The sequence below is a fragment of the Centrocercus urophasianus genome, unplaced genomic scaffold, assembly GCF_019232065.1.
Source record: "Centrocercus urophasianus isolate 14NV4802_14NV808 unplaced genomic scaffold, USGS_Curo_1.0 seq_25, whole genome shotgun sequence".
Taxonomy (NCBI): domain Eukaryota; kingdom Metazoa; phylum Chordata; class Aves; order Galliformes; family Phasianidae; genus Centrocercus; species Centrocercus urophasianus.
Genome location: NW_024884811.1, coordinates 6,184,186 through 6,205,540, shown reverse-complemented (window position 1 = coordinate 6,205,540; position 21,355 = coordinate 6,184,186). Strand labels below are relative to the sequence as shown.

At 36.8% G+C, this 21,355-nt stretch overlaps 1 protein-coding gene across 7 annotated transcripts in view; it reads left to right on the top strand.

The window, feature by feature from the left end:
- ERBIN (erbb2 interacting protein) overlaps positions 1 to 12,733 on the top strand; it is a 110,727-nt gene extending 97,994 nt beyond the window's left edge. For 6 of the 7 annotated variants that reach the window (XM_042825871.1, XM_042825867.1, XM_042825870.1 and 3 more), the window contains 6 exons: positions 2,780 to 2,923; positions 3,728 to 3,859; positions 5,367 to 5,576; positions 6,534 to 6,626; positions 7,178 to 7,252; positions 10,077 to 12,733. In XM_042825871.1, coding sequence (XP_042681805.1) covers positions 2,780 to 2,923; positions 3,728 to 3,859; positions 5,367 to 5,576; positions 6,534 to 6,626; positions 7,178 to 7,252; positions 10,077 to 10,184 — 762 coding nt within the window. In that variant the 3' untranslated portion in view covers positions 10,185 to 12,733. The remainder of the gene's footprint in view (positions 1 to 2,779; positions 2,924 to 3,727; positions 3,860 to 5,366; positions 5,577 to 6,533; positions 6,627 to 7,177; positions 7,253 to 10,076) is intronic. The other variant, XM_042825873.1, reaches the window with a different exon arrangement.
- Positions 12,734 to 21,355: the final 8,622 nt, after the last annotated feature.

Genomic DNA, 21,355 nt, shown 5'->3' with positions numbered 1-21,355 from the left:
GAACAGTAACATATTTCATCATACTTCCTTTTTCAAGGGAGACTTGCCGGTTTTTCTGACAAGTAATTGTAACTTTCTAGTTATGTTGAAAGTTTTCATTTAGGAATTTAAGCTAAGATACTGTCTCTTTTTTTAGAATCACACACATTTTATTGTGTTTTAGAGGAATTTCTTAAACTGAAGAGTAAATATCTGTAAGAGTTGTCTGCAAATACTGGAGTTGGTAGAAAGTGTATCTGTCACTTACATAGCTGTATTTTCCTTTTTTGTTTTTGTGGATTTCTTGAGAGTTTATCAGACGCATTTTTGCTTTCAATTATAATTTTGTTTGGAATTAAGTGCTCTATTATTTAAATCTCATTCATTAACTACCTTTTTAGAACAGGAAGAATTGCAAAAAACAAGTCATAAAAGTAGGTGCTTACTTTCCTATTCAGAAACTAAAATATAGGTGGTTTTACTATGACAGTTCTCAGTGTATGGTACCTTCTTCAAAGAAATAAAGAAGTCCAACTGATACAGGCTTGCAATTTTAATCAGTTCAGATTTTTTTCACTGTTGTTTGTTTCTCTGTGTTCCTGATGTGGAAAAATATTTTTATTAGTATTGTCTCACAGCTTTTTCCAAGTTAAGCTTGTACAATATAACAAGGAAAATAACTTCAGTAGGTCTGTGCAGGAATAAAACTAAGTTCCTTAGTATTTGTAAGGTCACAGACTAATTGAATTTTGTTTGTTCCTATTATATACCAAAGTTTCATGGATTATGATAAGCAAATGCTACATCATATCTATGTGAAGTAACTTTTGGAAAAAGTGGAAAGTTGAGGATATACTTTTTGTATTATGTGCACCTGTAGAGCATGGAACAGCAACAGTGTACATATTGTACAAGGAAGCCATAAGAAATTTACATAGAATATGTCAAGTACGAAACTATGGAGTGTGTAGATAAATGGTGGAACAAGAAGTGATTACTTTGCCTTAAATATCTCAAAACAGCAAGGCTGCGAATATATTAAGAAGTCCCTTAATGTCTCTGGGCCAGGATAGACTCATTTTATCTTAGAAATAAGATTTTTTTTAAGAAGGCTATTGCAAAATGCATACTCCAAGCAGTCTTAAAATTACTACATTATCTGGAAGAAATTTTCCTTAGTAAATTCCACTCTTTATCATCTTGCATCTAAGTAAGTGTGTTAAGAAACTTTGGTTCCAGAAAGATGCTCGTTTCATTCTCTTACAAGCAGTGAATAGAGAATGTTTTCACTCTTAGCATTCACAAAGAATGTTAAAACAGCAGCAAATCTGCACTTCTAGCTGCCTGAATCTAAGCTGATTCCATTAGTCTGCTTACTGACTATAAACCTGATTTATATACAGGATATTTTATCTGTCTATATAATATATATTTATATATATAATATTATATAATAAATACATATAATTTATATATATATATAAATATAATATTATATATACATTATATATACATATTTTATATTTTTAATATATATAAGATCATTTTTTCCTTGATATAATGTAGCTTTCAATTTGTGTACCTCAGCCAGTCTCGAGTAACATTTAAGAAAAAAAAAAAAAAAAAAACTTTAAGAAAAAAAAAAACATGTAATGTATATTGGTTAGCATCTATCTAGGTTAGTGTACCTGAAATGGGAGTTCTCAAAAATCAGACGAGTTTTTTGGTGACATCTGCTTACTCCCCTTTCTGGAAGAATCTTCTCTGGTGCAGCAATCTCCAGAGAATTTCTAAAGAAATGTGCAACCTTCATCATGCATGATGAAAAACAAAATTATAGGGATACTGCTCTCTTTCCAAATGCCCCAGATTCTCTCTTCCAAGATAAAAATAAGTAGAGCAAGAATGCTTCCTAAACTGATCGCTGGGAATCTCTGCTTGTGTTGAGTTACAACTTTTTTACAACTTTGGTTTTGATGTTTTACAGCACTTACTAGCATGTCTTACTATTACCGTTTTTTTGACAAGGCTGTGATTTTTCATGAGTTTTATGATTATTTCATTTGTCAGGTAGAATATGAGGGAGTTTCCATCTGCACAGTTTTTTATATTGTTTTGTTCTTGCAACAAAAGTCTGTGGCAAAATACTTATGTCCACTGCTTTCTTTCTGTCACCCTGGCCAGTATTAGCAGAGGTTAGGTCTGCAAAGTAATATAGCTCAAAACCAAATCTCTCTTCTGTTCTTGAGCTTTTGTTACATTCTTCATTACCTGCAGTGGCATGGGAATAGTTTTTTTGTTTGTTTGTTTGTTTGCTTGTTTTTTAATGAGGCTCCATAATCTTCAAATCTCTGTATGAGTTATTGTTTGTACTGTACCAATAATAAGGGGGAAAATAAGACAAAATAGTGACAACTGGTAATCAACCGATTTTTTACAGGTGTTTGTCTTGACTGCCAGCTGTTCTTCCCACAATGTACTCGATATATTGTAAATTTATTAAAAATGTGGGAATTTTGACAACCTGTGAACCTATGTTGTTTTCCAAATACATGAACATTTGAATGACTTTATTTACATGTAAATCTGCATGTACTGTGCTGATTGCATGCTGATCTACAGTAAATAAAGGTAAACATAGGAGACAGTTGTGTTTTATATATCACAGTAGCACTGTTCTTGCATGGTTTTTATCTTGCATGACAATGGAATATGTCTATATTAGTCTACATATAACATGTCTTGTGGTTTATGCATGCTGCACTAATCTCTGTGTTAAATCTGTCCCCTCTTTATTCAGAGCATGCTGTCTAGGTCCTTTAATTCCAATTATGCTGCTGTTGGCAGCTTTCACTATGGCAGCTCTAGGGATCTGCATGGCAGCCAGGGTAGTGTTGCCTTGAGTGTTGCAGACGGAAGAGGTTCTGGTGTGCACATTGTTCGAGTGAGTACCTACAGGAGACTGCTGCAATATACAGAGGGGTAAAGGATAAACTATGAGGACTGTCCTTTAAATTGATAGCTGTCTTTCTACAGATGAACAGTGCTTTCAATAAATAGAGTAAAACTTGTGCTGGATTCATTTTTAATATGTATTTAATGTTTTGCCGTTACTTCATATGGCTTAACCTTATTGTCAGGTTTTTCAGATTAATGCTGTGAAGTAGAATTTTCTAATTGGCCTTTATATATGGTCGAACACAAATAAAAATGTCTGGTTTTGTTTTATGTATTGTGAACAAGAGTTTGAAATTGTGAATTCAGCCAAAAATCAAAAATGATAGAACAAAATTTTATTATGCCACTTTTTCTTCCAAACAAATTCTGCTGCTGTAAGCTGCAATTGCTGGGCAATTTAGATTTTCAAGGAAATGAGTTAATGTTTTCTCAGGAAAACGAGAGGAAAGAACTCCTCAGTCTGAGTATCCTAAGTAGATATTTCAGAAAACTGTTTATCATGTGAATCCTTGCATGAGTAATGTTCAGCATTTGTTGACTTTTCTTAACAATGTATTGGTGATCAAAGACACCTATGCAGTTTCTAATTTTTGTAAATATGCACCAATATGTTGTAAGTGTGGTGTCTTCACCTGTAGGATTTACATATTCTATATAAACAAAACAAACAAAAACAAAGTTAAAGAATTATAAAACCCTTTCAAAAGACACTTTAAAAATCTTTTGAGTACTTTTTAGTTTCTTGAATAATACAAGGATGTTCTTCTTTGCTCCTGCATTTTACTTAAAGCATCCCCAGGCTTCAACTTCAGGAGACCAATGTCAAGATGAGGTATTCATTTCAGGAAAGCAGAATTACTCATCTGCTACACTTAGTCTCAAAGATGTTCCTCCAGACAGCATGAAGAAAATACCTGTGCAGGTAATTATCTACATGATATCATGGATGGACATACCTATCATTTGTAAAAGCATGTGCTGAGATAGTAGATGGAACTGGGGCTTTGAAATGTAAAAAAGGGAAGAAATTTCCAGGGAAAGTAGCTGCATGTCGAAACTGGAATACTGCATATGATACATGATACATATGAATACATGCATATGATCAGGAAGGCAGATTGAAGCTCATTATGCAGTTAAAGAACTTAACTTGAAATGTGTTGTGATTAAATTGGAGTGGTTAGCTAGAATTCATAGTACACATTCTGTATTTATATGTAAAGACCGTCTATGCAAGCAGGACTTAGTACGGTGAAAATAAATATATGTATGTAACTTACAAAGCAGTGATAGATTTCTAACTTCACTGATTTCCACTGAGTTTCTACAGAACTGAGTATTGAGAATTTGCGTAGATCTTGACATATGTTGCCTATGTAAACTCTTTGCCTCTTACAATACACAAAAATAGTTTTCCTATCATTTTCAGAAAATGTTTTAAGAAAAAGCAGTGGAAAATCTTGTAAATTAAGTATGGTCTCATCTGTAGATTAGGTGAGATACGCACACGCATTTCTCAAAATGACTTTGATATAGAAACTCATCTTAAAATAATCTCTGTATGTCCTTTTACATTGCATGGTTAATGACTGAAATTTGTATACCTTAGCTATTTATAACCTTGAGGAAAGGAGTATTTTGATGTCCTTGTGTCTTCTGACTAGTGAGACAATAGTAGTAGGCAGAAAAATCTGCAGTTTAAGATTGTAGCATTTTCAGAATGTGGGAATCCTACAGAAGGGTGACTGCCTACTTGGGCTTTGTAACAGCATGGAAGAAGGAAAATGAGTCACATCTCAAGGCAGAGCTGCAGAAATCTCAGTAACTCTGCGGCTTCAGTAAGAAGCATTGTCCTCTCCAGCAACATCCTTAGTAAAATGGTTTGAATGTGCTGAAGGTCTTTATTTGAATACCTTATTGATATAGCTATCTCCTTAACAAAAGAAATACCATTAATATTGATTTGATATTTAAATCTTGAGCTTGTAAGTGAACTTCTTTGGGTTTTTTGTTCCAGTGATCATATAAATTGTCTGCTAGTTGTGTAGGATTTTTAATTTGTATATAATTTACTAAGAATGCTATAAATATTTTGTGTGAGAACTACAACAAAATCAACCACGTTTCAATATAGTCACTTATATACCAGAAAAAAAAAAAATAGTTGAGATAACTCAGTGAAAAAGTCTTTGTGTAGTCTGTTCTAGTAGATCAGTAAACATAATGTTTTTGTTTTACAAAGTTCTTACAGAGTCAGAACTCATAAGTCTCATGAAAATTGAGTGTGATTGCACGTGACCCAGAAGAGTAATTTTAGTAGTGTTCCTAAAATTAAAAACAATCAAACATGAGAAATATTGCAATAAGGAAGAATTGAGGATTAGTCTGTATAAAGTCTACGGCATTAATAATATTCATATTTTATTCAGATACCTTTGACAAACGGACAGATGTGCCAGCCTCAAAGAACTCAGGCAAACTATAGCCAAGTTCATCATCTCCCTCCTCAATCATCAGTGGGAAGACATCCATCTAGAGAACAGTTAATTGATTATCTGATGTTGAAAGTTGCCCACCAACCTACCTATACCCAGTCTCAGTGTTCTCCAAGACAAAGCCATGAATTGGTAAAGCAAGAGGTAAGGGTAAAATGTCATTTGGATGACTGGCATCTGTCTGTTATAAAGAGAAATGTGGTAGATTTTTTTAACAGATAGTTCCAAAAACTTATGTTTGCATTTTTTTAGTGAGGTAGAAATTCATTTTTTTACTATGTTTATTCGTCACTGACTCATCATTTATGGGTAACTGAAAAATTCAAAATCACAGTACAAGTTAGAGTACTTTGCTTCTATTCATTGCTCTCCAAAATGATTCAAAAAGTTGCAAATGTGGAATTGTGCAGCCCTAAATCATAACAAGGTTAAAAAAAAAAAAAAGTGAGAACATCTGATGCATGCCTGATAATTATTAGTCTTATTTATGGCATACAGATATGTGTAAGGACTTCTCACACCACTTAATGGCTCCTTCACTGTGAGCAACTGTTCTTGGACACAGAATTTTTCCTTGGTATTGTTTTGTTATTTGTGGAAAATTTTGAGAGCTTTCATTCTGTGGTAGAATGAACATACACACTTCTTCTGTAAAACTGTCTTGTAGTCAACTCTTCTGTCAAGAGAAAGGAGATACAGCGATGGCTATGTAGAATTTAGAATGAAAGTAGGAACCAGGTTTGATTTTAAATTCAGCTAGAAATAGCAAGAAATAGGAAGAAAAAATTCTTGCAGGTAGGCATGTATTTGCTGAGAACGTTACATAAATTTACTTAGTATCTAAATATCTATGAATTTAGAAGCTGCGTGGATTACTATGATTATAATATCAGTGATGTTAGAGTAAAACTTATGTACAAAGATACCTTGGCTTGAATTAATATTGTGAGCTACAGTATTTGCTTGAATGATGATAAATGCTTTTTGAATTTTTTTTTCTTTCAAAAGCTTTTTTTTTATCTGAATTCCTTAGTAATAAATTCATTACAGTAGCTTTGAATGCATTTTTCAGCCAGTTCTTCTAACTTTGTAACTACTTAGATTCGAGTGAGAATTGACAAGGATCCAGAACTTGGATTTAGTATATCAGGAGGAGTTGGTGGTAGAGGAAATCCATTCAGACCTGAAGATGATGTGAGTATTTTATAGTAACGTATCTTAAAATCGTTTTGAAGCACATGCTTCCTCATGTATGAAAAATACAATAGCCCCAAATGTGAACCACTAAAATCCAGGACGTAATTGGAGAAAAGTGAGGAAAAATTAAGGAAAATGGAGGTAGTAGCCACATGATAACACAGAGGAGTATTTTCACTGAAGGATTCTTAGACTGTACCAGACATCAGTTCACAGATTTGTGATAGTAAATTACATAGGAAGCCTCTTAAAAGAAAACATGATTTAGCCTACAGCATTATTTCTCTGGTTGATAATTCATTTTTATATATACATCTGCCAAATTAAACAAAGCCTTGAGTTACACGTTAGGCGAATCAGGATTTGCCCTTCAGTAATCCTTTAAAGGCAATTGCCCTGGATTTAACAATGGAAAAAGAAGCAGCCATAAAATAATACTGCATCCCCTTCTATTTGTGATGGAAAATTGAAATGTTTTAAATTACATTTGTATACCCTAATTTTATGAAATAAATTGTCAAAAATATTTTCCACCTCTGTTTTTCAAGGGTATATTTGTAACCAGAGTACAGCCTGAAGGACCAGCATCTAAGCTGTTGCAACCTGGGGATAAAATAATTCAGGTACTGTAGTCATATAATCAATTATCCTGTGTAATATATTAGTTCATTTTTAATTTGCTTCTTTTCTAAAAGCAGTATGTTTCATTTTTGTGTAGATCACTAGTATCTCTCTGGAGCCATTCTAGCGTTTTGCGATGGTGATTTCAATTTTTTTCTACCTAATGTTAGGATAAGTGAGATGAGCTGAAGCATTGATCATTTGAATCATTTTTCAAATTTTGAATATTTTTTGTAATTTTAATTTCCATAATTTTAAAAGCAAAAAATAGTCCTAATGTTGTTATTCAATGTGAGCAAGTCAATTAGACTTTGTCATTCATTTAATTAACTGGTATTCATTTATATACAATATTCTGAATAATAAACTGTGTGATGGCCATCAGTTACTCCTCAAGCCCATTTTCTGTTGCTGTCCCCACACTGCAGAGCTACAGACTGTGTCGGCTTTTGCTGCCTGCCCCCAGCTGGCAGGTTGGATATGCACAGCCACTGACAGAAGCCACTTCTTTGCTGACTGACTGATACCTGAGTGCTCGCAATGTGTGCCTCCTGGCTACCCCATCTGCCACGAGCAAGCCAAACAATTTCTTTCAGGTGCTCTGGCTTCTGGTTGCAGCTCTGCAGCCTGTTTTTCTGCAGCAAGTTCATTCTTTTCAGACCACTTTTCTATTAGATTTGCTTGAAATTATCTAATGAACTCGCAAGTTATTTTTGGAGGGGTCAAGGAAATGACTGAATGGATTATATAACCTTATTGTTCTACAGAAAGAGGCTAACAGAATATTTAAAGCACCCTTCAAGTTGCAGAGCTAACCTCTTGGTAAAAAGTATTCTCCATGTTACCAGTGTAAAGGTATTTATAGAATTAGCTCTGCTGTATTTCAGTTTTTTCAAAGACAAACTTCACATTTCCATTAAAGTACCATCTTGTGTGAACAGTTTTCTTAAGCAAAAACAAATTGCATGATCCCTCCAATGGAAGAGAAAGCCTGCTAACGCACACGAAAAAATGAACTAAGATCAAATTAATCTGTCTTTAAGATAACTTGGTTTTGAGTGGGGTAAATAATTAAGTACACATTTCTCCTGACAAGAGAAAGCTAGCTTCCATTCATAGCACTCTTAGTGATGTAAATACTTTAAATGAAGGGGCAACACTCCACACAGGAAGAAGAATAACATTTTAAACCTTGGACTAGAGTAGAATGTGTGTGAAGGGTATTTTTTTGTTTTAAAGGACTATTCTTGACTTTATGGAATTTCATTTGCCTCTCTTGTAATGCATTGTAATGCAGTTTCTTTCTGTCCTGTTGGCACTCTGCTAGGGTTTTGCTTTCTGTTTAATGAAGAATTTTATAGATTTTAAGAGCTCATGAAGATGCTGCATTTGCATCTATAGACAATTACAAGCTCTTTCATTTCTCATAGCTAACAAATTTTTTTGGTCTAACAGCAAATATAACCCTGGTACCTCAGTGACAATGTAACAACAGTCCTGTCTTCTTTATGACATTTAGTCATGAAAACGGCTGCATTTGTCTACAATTTCTCCTCAGATTTCTCTCCTATGCTTGTTATTACAACATTTTCCATAAAATATACATTAGAAGTATATTGTAATGTATATCTAGCACATATATCAAGCAAAATATTCTACACGACCAGTGCCCAGATAATTGCATGGAAGTCTTAAGATACTGTTGCATATTAGGTTAGGACATACCATATAGATGATGGCATGGAATTATTATTACTGCTTTTGTTCTCTCAACATTCTATATTTAAAACTGCTTTTGTAGCCCTAGACAGACTTACAAATTACTGCCTTTATAACAAAGGGTCTTTCTAGTAGCAAGAATACGTGTTAGGTAATAGGAGAAGCATGCACAACTCCAAAATGGAGCAGCTAAGAGCACAACTGGCCTTAACTGTCACCTTTGGTGACATTTTGTCTGGACCTTTGTCCCCATAAGAAGTGCCAACCCCTCTGGGAGAAAGGTGGGAGATAGAGCTGGAAGCAGTGGACAGACCAAACTGTCACTCTGCATTTCACGACTCAGACTGAGTATGAATGTATAGCAGTGCATCCTGAAAAGCTGAATGCTCATTTCTGTAGGCTGCTTAGAGCTGCCCATGTTTGCCAAGCCCATTTTAGGAATAACAGAGGTACTTGATTATAGGAAAATTGAAGCTGGGATGACCCCAGGAGATTTCAATCCCAGCCTTGAAAGAGCATTGGCACAAAGATCTGATCAGAGATTTATCCAGTCAGGTCCTGGGGAAGTTGTACACAGGTAAAGACTGTATAACCTTGCAGAACAATCTGGCTCACTGCTAGACTGTGCTCATGGAAGAAAGAAAGTTTGTTGATGGGAGAAAAGGAGTAAAGTCCTAAAAGGGCTCCAGTGCTATGAATGCTTTTTGTTAGAGGTTTAAATACTTTTTAATTTATCAATCACAAATCCATTTCTGGTATTTAAACTGAGATATATCATTTGTACTGCCTTTGCTTTTCTTTAGCATGGCTGTATTCAGGCTGAAGAATTTAATGTCTGATGCTTTCAAGCTCAGATTTCTCTTTTGGTTGTTTGCAAATATTTTCAGTGCACTTGAGACAAAATTCTCTCAAGGCTAACAGGATCTGTGAATTCCTTATAGCATATACGTGTGTGTTCTGCTGACATTAATCATGGAATGATTGAATCAGCAGCATGTTACTGCCTGCATGCATGTAAGATTTTGTTATTTTGAACCTAGTTTAAGCATTAGTGACATAACATTAAATATCAGACTGCCATTTTCAATTCTAAAAATTTCTTTTTAGGCCAATGGATATAGCTTCATAAATATTGACCATGGACAAGCAGTATCTTTGCTAAAGACTTTTCAGAATACAGTGGAACTCATCGTTGTGAGAGAAATTTCTTCATAAATTCTGTGGATAATGGGGATAAAGCCAACAGGATTCATTGAAGGACTTATGGGAAACTGAATATTTTGCCTATTTTTATACATTAAAGGAACTTGAAAAGAATTATGATCAATATTTGTACAGGAAATGAAAAACTGAACTTGTGGTTAAAGGGGAAAAAACCACTGTATAGAACATACAGGAAATCACTTTGGAAATACATATGGTGAATAAACTTGTTTTTAAGCATTATAGCAATCTAAGGATCACTCCTCCAAGAACAAACCTGTGTTATTGTTTTGTACAGATGGTAGGTTTATTTTTGGATAATTCATACACATTACTAAACTTTGTGCGAGGCTTTAAGAAGCCACGTTGTAGCCAATGGACAGATGGCAGGGCTGTCTGTCCTGTTGCTGTTTATTGCCTTTATTTTTATTCACCAGATATTAATGTGTTATGCTGAAACCACTTCTATAGATGTGGAAAGGGGATATTAAATGTTGGCTTTGATATGTGCACATTGTATAGATGAATGGGTAGATGGAAGGTGGTGCTGGTCGGACAGTACAAAGGTCAGGTGAATCAACTATCTGCTATCTAAATCTGGAATCAATAAAGACAAAAGAGCATTTAGTTCTGGAGTGTGCGTCTACCAATAGAAAATGCAATAAAAGACTATGGTGTTTTTTAGGAAGACTGTAATTACAAATCTGTGATATTGTACAGGATTTATTCCTAATGTAGTCATTGATTATTCGTTTGCCATGTGATTCATGTTCAGTTGGGTTTTCTTCAATACATACTTTTTTTCAGCTGTACTGTGGAAACGTGCCCAGAGATTTTTCTTTGCTATGGAAATCTCCGATTTTGTGCAAGTGGTGGTACTTTTGTCTTTATAGAAAGTACTCCATTTTAACCTTTCAGATTTTTAAAATGAAACCAAAATGGCCAGTTTTTAAGATTGTTGCCTGTAATATATATTTAAACACACACAAAATAGATGATGGAAGAAAGGTTATGAAAGTCATCTCGATTTTGTTTGGCCTTTGCATTGCCTTGTTAATCAAAAAGGAGACCATAGGCATGGAGCTAGGTAACCAAAGCAAGTTTGTGAAACTTCAAACAGTGATGGAGAATTGCTGTGACGAGATGGAGAGCAAAGGGAGGGTATACTTACAACCAACCAGTTTGTAATGATGTTTCTTAAAGGGCTGTTCCTACAGGTAACATTAAATGTGAACTACACACTTCAGAGTCATTAAAGGGTTTCTAACTGTATTAATGTAATAGTGATTTACCACAGGCTGCCTTTGTTCCTTATTACTGTGTAAAATATTCAATTACGCTTGTATTAATTTTGTTTACCAGAAACATTAACTTTATTTTTCTCTTTTCTCCTTTGTAATTCAATAAAGACTACGCAATCTGCAGTGTCAATTAATACACAGTTGTTATGGACCAGGGAAAAGTGCCATAGAAGACCAGTAACTGTTTTTAATCAGGGCTAATGATAAGCCTGTCATTGGAGCAATATTCAGTTATTGCAGTTCATTTTTACTTACATGCAAGTTGATTGTTTGAAACAAGTAGAAGTTGCTTTCTTTTCAACCCATGTGTACAGAAGTAAATGCATTTAATAAAGCTAGCAAAAATACCAGCCTCCTTTAGTTTTGGGGAAATTAACTACAAGAGAGGAATTATACATAGCTAACGGTAATAAACAGGCAGTACTTTTTAAATAAGCGAACTTCAATATTATTGCACTTCTTTTAAAGATGTTAACTGTTGCTTATTGTACTGTGTATAGTTCTAATAATTTTAATTGAAACCCTTTAACAACTCTTTGTATATTTTAATTCTTTTTAGTTGATTTTCAGTGATATTTACATAGGAAAATTGTTTTTTTTTTTAAATATACTAGCAGAAATGTGCTGTATTTTGATAAAAATTCACTTATTTTCTGTGTGCTGTTAATCTTTAAAGAAAAGAATGAGAGACGTAGCTATATAATGGCAGGCTTCAGTGTTCCCCTTCTGAGATGTGTTTGGTTATTTAGTTTATATTTTTTTATTGAAAAAGCAAAATGTTCACATCATACGTTCATTAATTTCAATCATTTTATTTTTATCACACACTGCCTTTTAAAGGGAAAAAAAAACAGACAGACATGTCCTAAATTGGTCTTCTACATAACCTGAATCTTTGGGAAGGGAAAAGTCCAAAAAGCAGAACTGATTCTTTACTGATCTCGGGCTGACTTTATATACATTTTACAGTACATTTAATTATATCACTGAGGAATAATACTGTGTTGTATTTTGCTTTAATGTTAAGAGGAGTTCTAAACTGTGTTATGTTACTTAATTTTCAGATTGACTTGTCAAGAGACAATTCTATCAAAAACTGCTTGGCTATGATAGAACCGTAGAAACAGAGTTTTATAGAAGAACTTTAGTACCTCTCATGGAAACATTTGGCCAAAGTTTGTCTTGAGTAAATTAGCAAACTAACCATCAAATAAAACATGGATTATACTGACTTAACTCAGTAAACCTTGAAGTTTTCAATGGGTTGAATTGTGTTTGTTCCTTCTGTGTCTGTGTGTAATCTTAAATACATGTCAAGCTAGATGATTTTGCAGAGAGTCTGAGAAGGAAGTCCTTTGAAGTAGTCTAATTGGGATTCAGCAGGAGGAGAGACAGTACTGGCATTTTTCTTAAACTACATTTTGAACAGAAAAAGCATCTGTCAACAGTGTAACTTAGAATGGCAGTGAGTTGATGTATACTCTGTTAATTATTTCTATTCTTACTCGTTCATTAAAGAATCAGTTCAACTGATACAATGAAAAGATTAAGTTCCCCACATATTTATTGTGTAAATATTTTTAGTTTCTTTTTTGGACTGGAGTTTTTAAGTGTGTATATACTTGAGAGCATTCTATGAACACAAGCATAGCAATAATCAACACAAAATCAAACCTTTATGATTTGGGACATTTTTTGTTTAAAAATATTCCCAGTCAACAGTGATGAAATGTTTTTATTGATCGGCATTTATTCAACATTCCAAATTTTTGTATATAATTAGACTGTTCCTGAGGTAACACATGGAGAATAGATAATAAACTAATGCTCTTTAAAGCTCTGTGTAATTGACTTTTTTAACTTCTAGGAAATTCTCCATGGCACAATTTTATATTTGTGTAGTTTTTATAGGCATTAACCTACTATCAATATCCATTAATAAAGACTTACTCGTGTTTTTAGCTCCATCCATCTCAGTGCAACAAGGGTCTGCTTGAATTGGTTTTGTTGTAAGACTGAGTTATTAAGAATTATGAAAAAAAAAAACAACCACAAAACCAATGAGAAAACAAAACAATAAAAAACCACTTCTGAATTGCCAAGTTTTATAATGAAATCAACTAGTGACTCTTATCCTAAAGAGATGAGTAGTCTTTTAATGTCTAGTATAAATGAAGTAGTTGAAATAGCAAAAAAGACTAAGTGCAGACTTAAATAGGGTAACTTGGATCTGACTTAATAAGATGTACAAAGGCTATTGGGAAAAGAAAGGCACAAACATTATAGGAGAGGCAAATGTGGATTTACATCCAGTTTTCTTGGAAACTGACAATGTAAAAGCACAGACTAACTCACCATTGCTTTAAATGTGAAGCTGGCATACCAATCTGATGTGTTGAACTTTCCTAGTTCCTCTATGCAGAAAAGAGACCATAACTGTAAGGGGTTACAGCCTTGACGACCCTGGAGTGTTGGGCCCTCTACATTTAAATGTTTGCATTTGTTACCAACTGGGAGTTTGGAATTTTAACCCCTCCCTCTCCCTACCTCCTTCCCCTTAATTTTGTCTCTGTGGACATTACTCTGGGAGAATTCGTTATCTTTTCTGCTTTTTATGCATCAGACTGCAAATTTATTCTTTTTCGTTTCACTTGTATTATTTGTTAGTATATCTAAGTCCCTACAATTTGCTTATTTGCTACAGTGTCTTATCCATTTTGGCCAAAGGAAGTATTCAAGCAGGAAAGGAATTGTGCGTGAAGTGAGTTGTTTCATTTGAGTTGTACTTCTATAGTTCTTCCCAAATAATAATAAAAATAATGTTTATTTTATGTGTATTCATCCTATGCTGTGAGGAATCAATTACACAGCCTGTGTAGAGCCACCCTATTTTGCCACAAACAAGAACATTATTTCTACCATCTTCCATGTTGCACACATTAACAACATGTTAATGTTGTTAACATTATCTGACCTGATAAGGATAAGGTCAGATAAGGAACCTCTTTCTCAAAAATGTTTTTACATTCATCCTCTGCTATTCATTTGGGGAAGAGCTGACTTTAGGAAGCATTTTTCAGGTTATGGCTTCAAATCCTTTCTGCTCTTCTGCCTTCAAAAACTATCTTTCCCCAACACCCACTAGAACAAGTCAGTTTAAAAGGTTTTGTGCCTCAGAGCACATCAATTATTCTGAAAAATTAAAGACTGACAGGAGAACCTAATACAGTTTTCCATTTGAAAGGATAAATCTAAATCTGCCCTCCAAAAAATATTTTTACAATTAGAACAACATACCTTCTGAAAACTAACTATGAAGAAAACCAGTTAAGGCCTTCATTCTTTGGGAAAATGAAGGTCTAAGAATCTAACCACTAAAATGAAAAAATATATTACAGTAATCATGATTACTCTAATTTCACTAGCTTATAAACAGTGTTAAACTTTTCTTACTTTCTTAAATTTGGTTTGGCTCTGAGGAGCCTTTCATACTTTCTCTCTAAGAGCTGATCGATGTGTATGAAATAAAGCTACCCACAGCTGCTTCTGCTTCATGGGAGAATCTGAGATTATACAAGTACTGAATTATTTCCTTTTTCTTTTTTCCCTTTCTCCTCTCACTCTTCCCGAGAGGACATACCTGTAAATCTCTAAGCTACTTTCATCACCAGACAAAGAACACCTTTTACTGGAGTTAACTGGATAAGGCCAAATCTAGATTGAGTTCTGCTTTACAGCATTAAACTTACAAAAGAAAAACTTATTTGATGTCACAGGAGATAATTTTAGAAAAACTAGATTTGTCTTTACTTACTTTACCCACTTTACACACTATTCCGCTGTAACTAAGCAGTGATGATCTTACAAATGTCTATAAATACCTGAAAGGAGAAGGCGAAGAAGAGGGAGCCGGACTCTTTTTGAGCTATGGCCAGTTCTGCAGCAAGGCAATGGGCACCAACCGGTTTTGTCTGAACATCATGAAGCAGGTCATTCATTACTGTAAGAGTGACGGCGCTGGAGTTTCCTTCTGAGAGATCCTGTAAAGCTGCCAAGGTCCTCTGCCCTGCATGTCTGTGCTCGTGCAGGGCTGGGAGCAGGGGGCCTCTAGATGCCTCTGCCAACCTCAACTGTTGAGGGTTCTGTGATATATATCATCATTGCAGCTGAGAAATGTGGAAGTGTTCTCATTTGGAATGAATGGAATGAATAAACCAAATGAGCTGATTCCAGTGCTCTACGTACCCTCTGGTGCAGACCCTTTTCCCAACCTACCTGCCCCTCCCCTGGCGCAGCTCCATGCCGTTCCCTCAGGCCCTGTCGCTGTCACACAGAGCAGAGCTCAGCGCTGCCCTCCGCTCCTGTGAGGAGCTGCAGCCGCCATCAGGCCTCCCCTCAGCTCCTCTGCTCTGCACTGAGCACACCCAGGGACCACAGCCACTCCCTAGGCATCTTGCCCACTAGACCATCCACCATCTTTGCAGCCCTCCTTTGGACACTAATAATGGTTTTATGTCCTCCATTTAGTAGAAGACTTTGAGGTCAGCCAGTTTTTCACCCATCATGCTGTGGGTGTAGGCTGGACATTTTGTCCAGAAGGATGCTGTGAGAAACAGTACTGAAAGCTTTGCTGAAATCCAGAAAGATTACATCAGCAGGCTTCTCCTAGTCAACTGTGGGTAGCCTGGTTGTAAAGGGAGATTAAATTTGTTAAATAAGAGTTCCGCATCATAAACCTATGTTGGCTGTGACCAAAGGCTGTATTGACATTCAGGTACTTTTCAGTAAGTCCCAGAATAATCTTCATCATTTTGCCATGTGCTGCAGTGAGGCTGACAGACCAGCAATTACCAAGCTCTTCTTTCTTACCTTGCTAGCCTCTAGATTCTCTTGTTACAAGAAAGACATCGAGTCCCTGGAATGTGTCCAGAGAAGGGCAATGAAACTGATGAGGAGTCTGAAGCACAAGTCTTATGGGGAGCGGCTGAGGGAGCTGGGATTGTTCAGTCTGGAGGAGACTCAGAGGAGATCTCAATGCACTCTACAACTTCCTGAAGGGAGGTTGTCATGAGGAGGGGTTTGGCCTCTTCTCCCCGGCAACAAACAGGACTTGAGGAAATGGCCACAAGTTGTACTGGAGGAGGTTTAGGTTGGACATGAGGAACAACTTTTTCTCTCCGAGAGTGGTCAGGCACTGCAATGGCTGCCCAGGGAGGTGGTGGAGTCGCCGTCCCTGGCAGTGCTCAAGAGGAGTCTGGATGAGGAGCTGGTTATGGGTTAGTGCTTGTGCTAGCAATGGAAATGGGAGGACGGTTGGACCAGGTCCTTTCCAAACTTGTGATTCTATGATTGGGATCTCTGCAGACTGCCAAAACCATGGTAAAATAATTGAGAGAGGTCTTGTGATAATGTCAGCCGTCTCTTTGGGTACCCTGGAATGAATCCCATCAGAATCCCATCAGCTGGATACTTACACATATCCAGCTAGAGTAGCAAATCTCTCACAAGTTAGTAGTTGGCAGAGAGTTTATTGTTAGTGCATTCACTGTCCTCCAGCTCAGAGCTCCAGTTGTCTGAGGGTGGAGAAGGTATTAAAAATTATTTATTTGTCTGTATTCCTATTTGTGAGGTGACCAACCTCATCAAATAACAGACCACTGTTACCTCTGGTCCTCTTTTTGCTGTTAACATACTTTAAAATGCCTTTTATGTTTTCCCCTCAGTACTGGCCAGCTTTAACTCTAACTGAGCTTTGGCTGGACAAATTTTCTCCCTACATTAATGAATAGCAGCTCTGTTATCCTTCCATGCTGCCTGACCTTATTTTTAGTGTCCACAATTTTTTTACACCTAAGCTCTAGATGAAGATCCCTGCTCAGCCAAGCTCACTGTAAGCCCCATCTGCATAACTTCTGACTTTTGATATTCTGAAATATGAAAGTTCTTTATATTTTAAGACTGTTTCCTGAAACACTGAATGCTACTGCTTCACTGAGCAGAGTGGTCTCCAGTGTATTTCTATAAGGCAGTTGCTTCTAGTCTTGGGAGCCCACTGTTTTTAATTTACATTCTTATTCATCCTCAACAAGTAAGCAATGAAATATATGATATCATTTTCTGTGACATGATTCCATCTGATTCTTCTTGCAGTTACGAAGATTTTTGACTACAGAAAACTAATGACTGTTGGCAGGGAAAGGAAGCTTATATAATGACTTATAATGACTATATAATGAATATAATATATATTATATACTGATTATATAATATAAAATATAAGAAAAAAAGCCACTGCAAACTGTTAAAAATTAATTTAATATCGCATTTCACATCACATCACTAGCTCATTTTTGCCACCCATATTCCCCATTCAGTAACTTCCAAGTTACACTGGACAGGTGTGCAACCAGCTTCTGCTCAGATATATGTTCCAGTAGTGAAAAGATTTTTGATTTCTAGACTTGACATATTTTTTAATGTGATAGGTGGAGATTATCTGAGTACCTGACTATATGAATCTTAAGAGTTGCAGCATTTTTCACCATCACCACTTACTCCATCTCTCCAAGAGAGACTTCCACAGTCATGGAAACAAAAACCATGTTGCTGACAGCTCTGCAACAAGTTGCTGAAGCACAGTACCAGTCCCTCTGTCCTTCTTACCATCTTTCCTCTCAGTGGGAGTCTTGGAGAGGATAGCTCATTGATCCCACGCTGCTCTCTGAGGAGTGTGCCCTTTGGTGCATCACCACCACTGAGACGAGGAGCCCTTATTCACACCTGCAAGAACTGCTAGATCCGCTGTCTATGTTCTTGGCAGCACTCTCACAGAGCAGCAGCTTCAAGGTGGGTGTTTCACCTTCCAAAAGCAGGTTAGCTGCAATATACGCCTCAGGCAACCCAAGTCAATTGCAGCTGACAGTGCTCAATAAATCTTCCACAGGTCCAAAACTCTGTGGCAGCAGATCCTTAAGTTAGTCTGAGGGTTCACAGGAGTTTACATGCTCTTTAATATCTTCATCAGTAACATCAACAGTAAGATTGAGTGCACTCTTAGCAAGTTTGTGGATGACACCAAGCTCTGTGGTACAGTTAAAAAAAAAAATCAAGGGATGGGATATCATCCAGAGAGATCTAGACTGGCTCCAGATATCCAGATACCTGAGTCCAGGTGAATCTCATGGAGTTCAACAAAGCCAAGTACAAGGTCTTGCACCTGGGTCATGGCAACCTCCACAATCAGTACGAACTGGGAGGTGGAAGGGTAGAGCACAGCCCTGCCAAAAAGGACTTCAGGGTACCGGTGAGTGGTAAACCGGACATGAACCAGCAATGCATTCTCACAGCCCAGAAAACGAACCAAATCCTGGGCTGCATCAAAAGTTTGGGCAGCAAGTCAAGGAAGCTGATCCTGCCCCTCTGCTCTGCTCTGCTCTGGTGAGACCTCACCTGGAGAACTGCATCCAGATATGGAGTCCTCAGTACAGGGGAGACATGGACCTGTTGGATTGCCAGAAGAGGGCCACAAAAATAATCCACGGGATGGAACACCTCTCCTATGCATGAGAAATCTGGGGCTGTTCAGCCTGGAGAAGGGAAGGCTTTGGAGAAACCTGAAAGCAGCCTTTCAGTATCAAAAGGAGGAGAATAAGAAAGAAGGGGTCAGACTCTTTAGCAGGGTTTGTGGTGACAGAACAAGAGGAAATGGTTTCAAACTAGAAGAAGAGAGAATTGAATTGGATATAAGGAAAAAGTTTTCTACAGTGAGTGTGATGAGGCACTGGAACAGGTTGCCCAGAGATGTGGTGGATGCCCCTTCTCTGAAGACATCCTAGGTCAGGCTGGATGGGGCTCTGAGTAGCCTGATCTGTAGCTGTCCCTGTTCATTGCACAGGAGTTGGACTAGATAACTTTGAAAGGTCCCTTCCAACTCAAGCGATTCTTTGATTCTACAATTCTCCTACTACCCCTCTTTTGTCACTTTCTAACAGCCTCATTTCAAGTATGGCATCATCTGATTTCTGTCTGTGTTCTTGTGTCTGATTTTTCTGATACTGTTAAAAGATCACTGCATAAATTTCTGTACTGTAATTTGAGATAATGCTATGAGTTATGGGTAAGAATTAAGTGTAGAAAAAGCTATTTTGGCTAAAAAGGGGGGGGGGAAATGAGAGACAAATATTACAACCTATATATTTTGGACTGCATCAGAAATTCTGTGAAGGACTTTGTGCATTTGTAAAGTAGGCTGCAGTTATTTAAGGGAAAATCTGTTACATAGTTATAGATAGACTTACTGAGCTATAAAATATTCAATTAATGTGTAGCTGCTGTCTCGTAATGGCTGAGTAAGAATATTTTCAGCAAAACATTCATTTGAATTCCCGATTAGAAATCTTAAAGTTGTAATAAGAAGATGCAATAAAACAAGTATGATGTGAGTTGGATGGCAATAGTCCTAAGATGGTCCAGAACACGTTGAAGTGATGAGTTATAAATATGCACTGGCAAAATGCGTGATTTGAAAGTATTATGCTCAGGCTTCTAAAATCATAACAACTTAGCATATGTGATTGATCATTGTCTGCAACAGCTCTCTATCACAATAGAATAATCAGCAATTGGTTTTGAGCGCAGAGAAAGTATTTCTGCGGAGAATGTTTCTGCCAGAAGTACTTCAGCTGAAAACTATGGCTCCTAAACTGAAAAAGGTTTTCCAACAAATCTTGGAACAAATTTTAGCAGATGGTTAACTGACATACTATTAGGAACTGGAAAAATAATTAATAATATAAGTTTTTTCCTTTACTAACTACATTAGGAAGTGACTGATTGGGTTGGTCTTGATAAACACAAAAACTAGAAAACGTTCTGCAAGGCTTCCAAACAGAGAAAACTTACTTTTTTTTCTATTGTATTTTAATTTTTAAAAATCCATAGATATTCACTTGCTCATTTGAATAATGGTGCTGATTCTGTAGTAACTTATTTGCAGTAGATCATTTTATTGTATAAATTATTATTCCCTTGATACTGGTACACTCATTTTAAAGCATCTTAAGACATTAAAACTTGGAAAAAATTTTCAACATCAGTACTAAAATTGTTTCGTAACAGTGTATATTGTATATGACTTTCTAGGAAACGTTACACATTAAATATTTATTTGCTAAAGCAATTTATGAAGCCAGTGGTGACAGTACCCTGTCCCAGTGCCCAGCCTCACTGTGTTGCAGACCCTGTCCCCAGCCCCCAGCTGCCCTCCCCTGACGCAGCTCCATGCCGTTCCCTCAGGCCCTGTCGCTGTCACACAGAGCAGAGCTCAGCGCTGCCCTCCGCTCCTGTGAGGAGCTGCAGCCGCCATCATGCTTCCCCTCAGCTCCTCTGCTCTGTGCTGAGCACACATCCAGCAGCCTTCCACACGTTCGTAGCCCTCCTTTGGACACTAACAGCTTCATGTCCTTATACTGTGCCACTCAGACCACACCCAGTGCTGCAGGTGAGGCCGCACAGCACAGAGCAGAGGGGAAAACCCCTCCCTCACGCCATGGCAGTGCTGGGCCTAGTGCCACCAGGGTACAGATGGCTTTTTTGTCTGCCTGGGCACACGGCTGGTTTATGTTAACTTGCCATTGACCAGAGCCCCAGATCCCTCTCTGTGGGGCTGCTCTTCAACCTCTCTCCCCCCAGTCTAAACACATAGAATCAATCATAGAATCATAGAATCATAGAATCATGTGTCACAGAGTTGGCTAGACCAATCTACATCTGTGACAGGGGGCAACAGGCCTCTGCCCTCCCCCCCACTCCCGACCCACAAAAATGGGAAGGAAGGAAGGAAGGAAAAGAACAGCAGCAACAATCTATGGAGGAAAACTTATT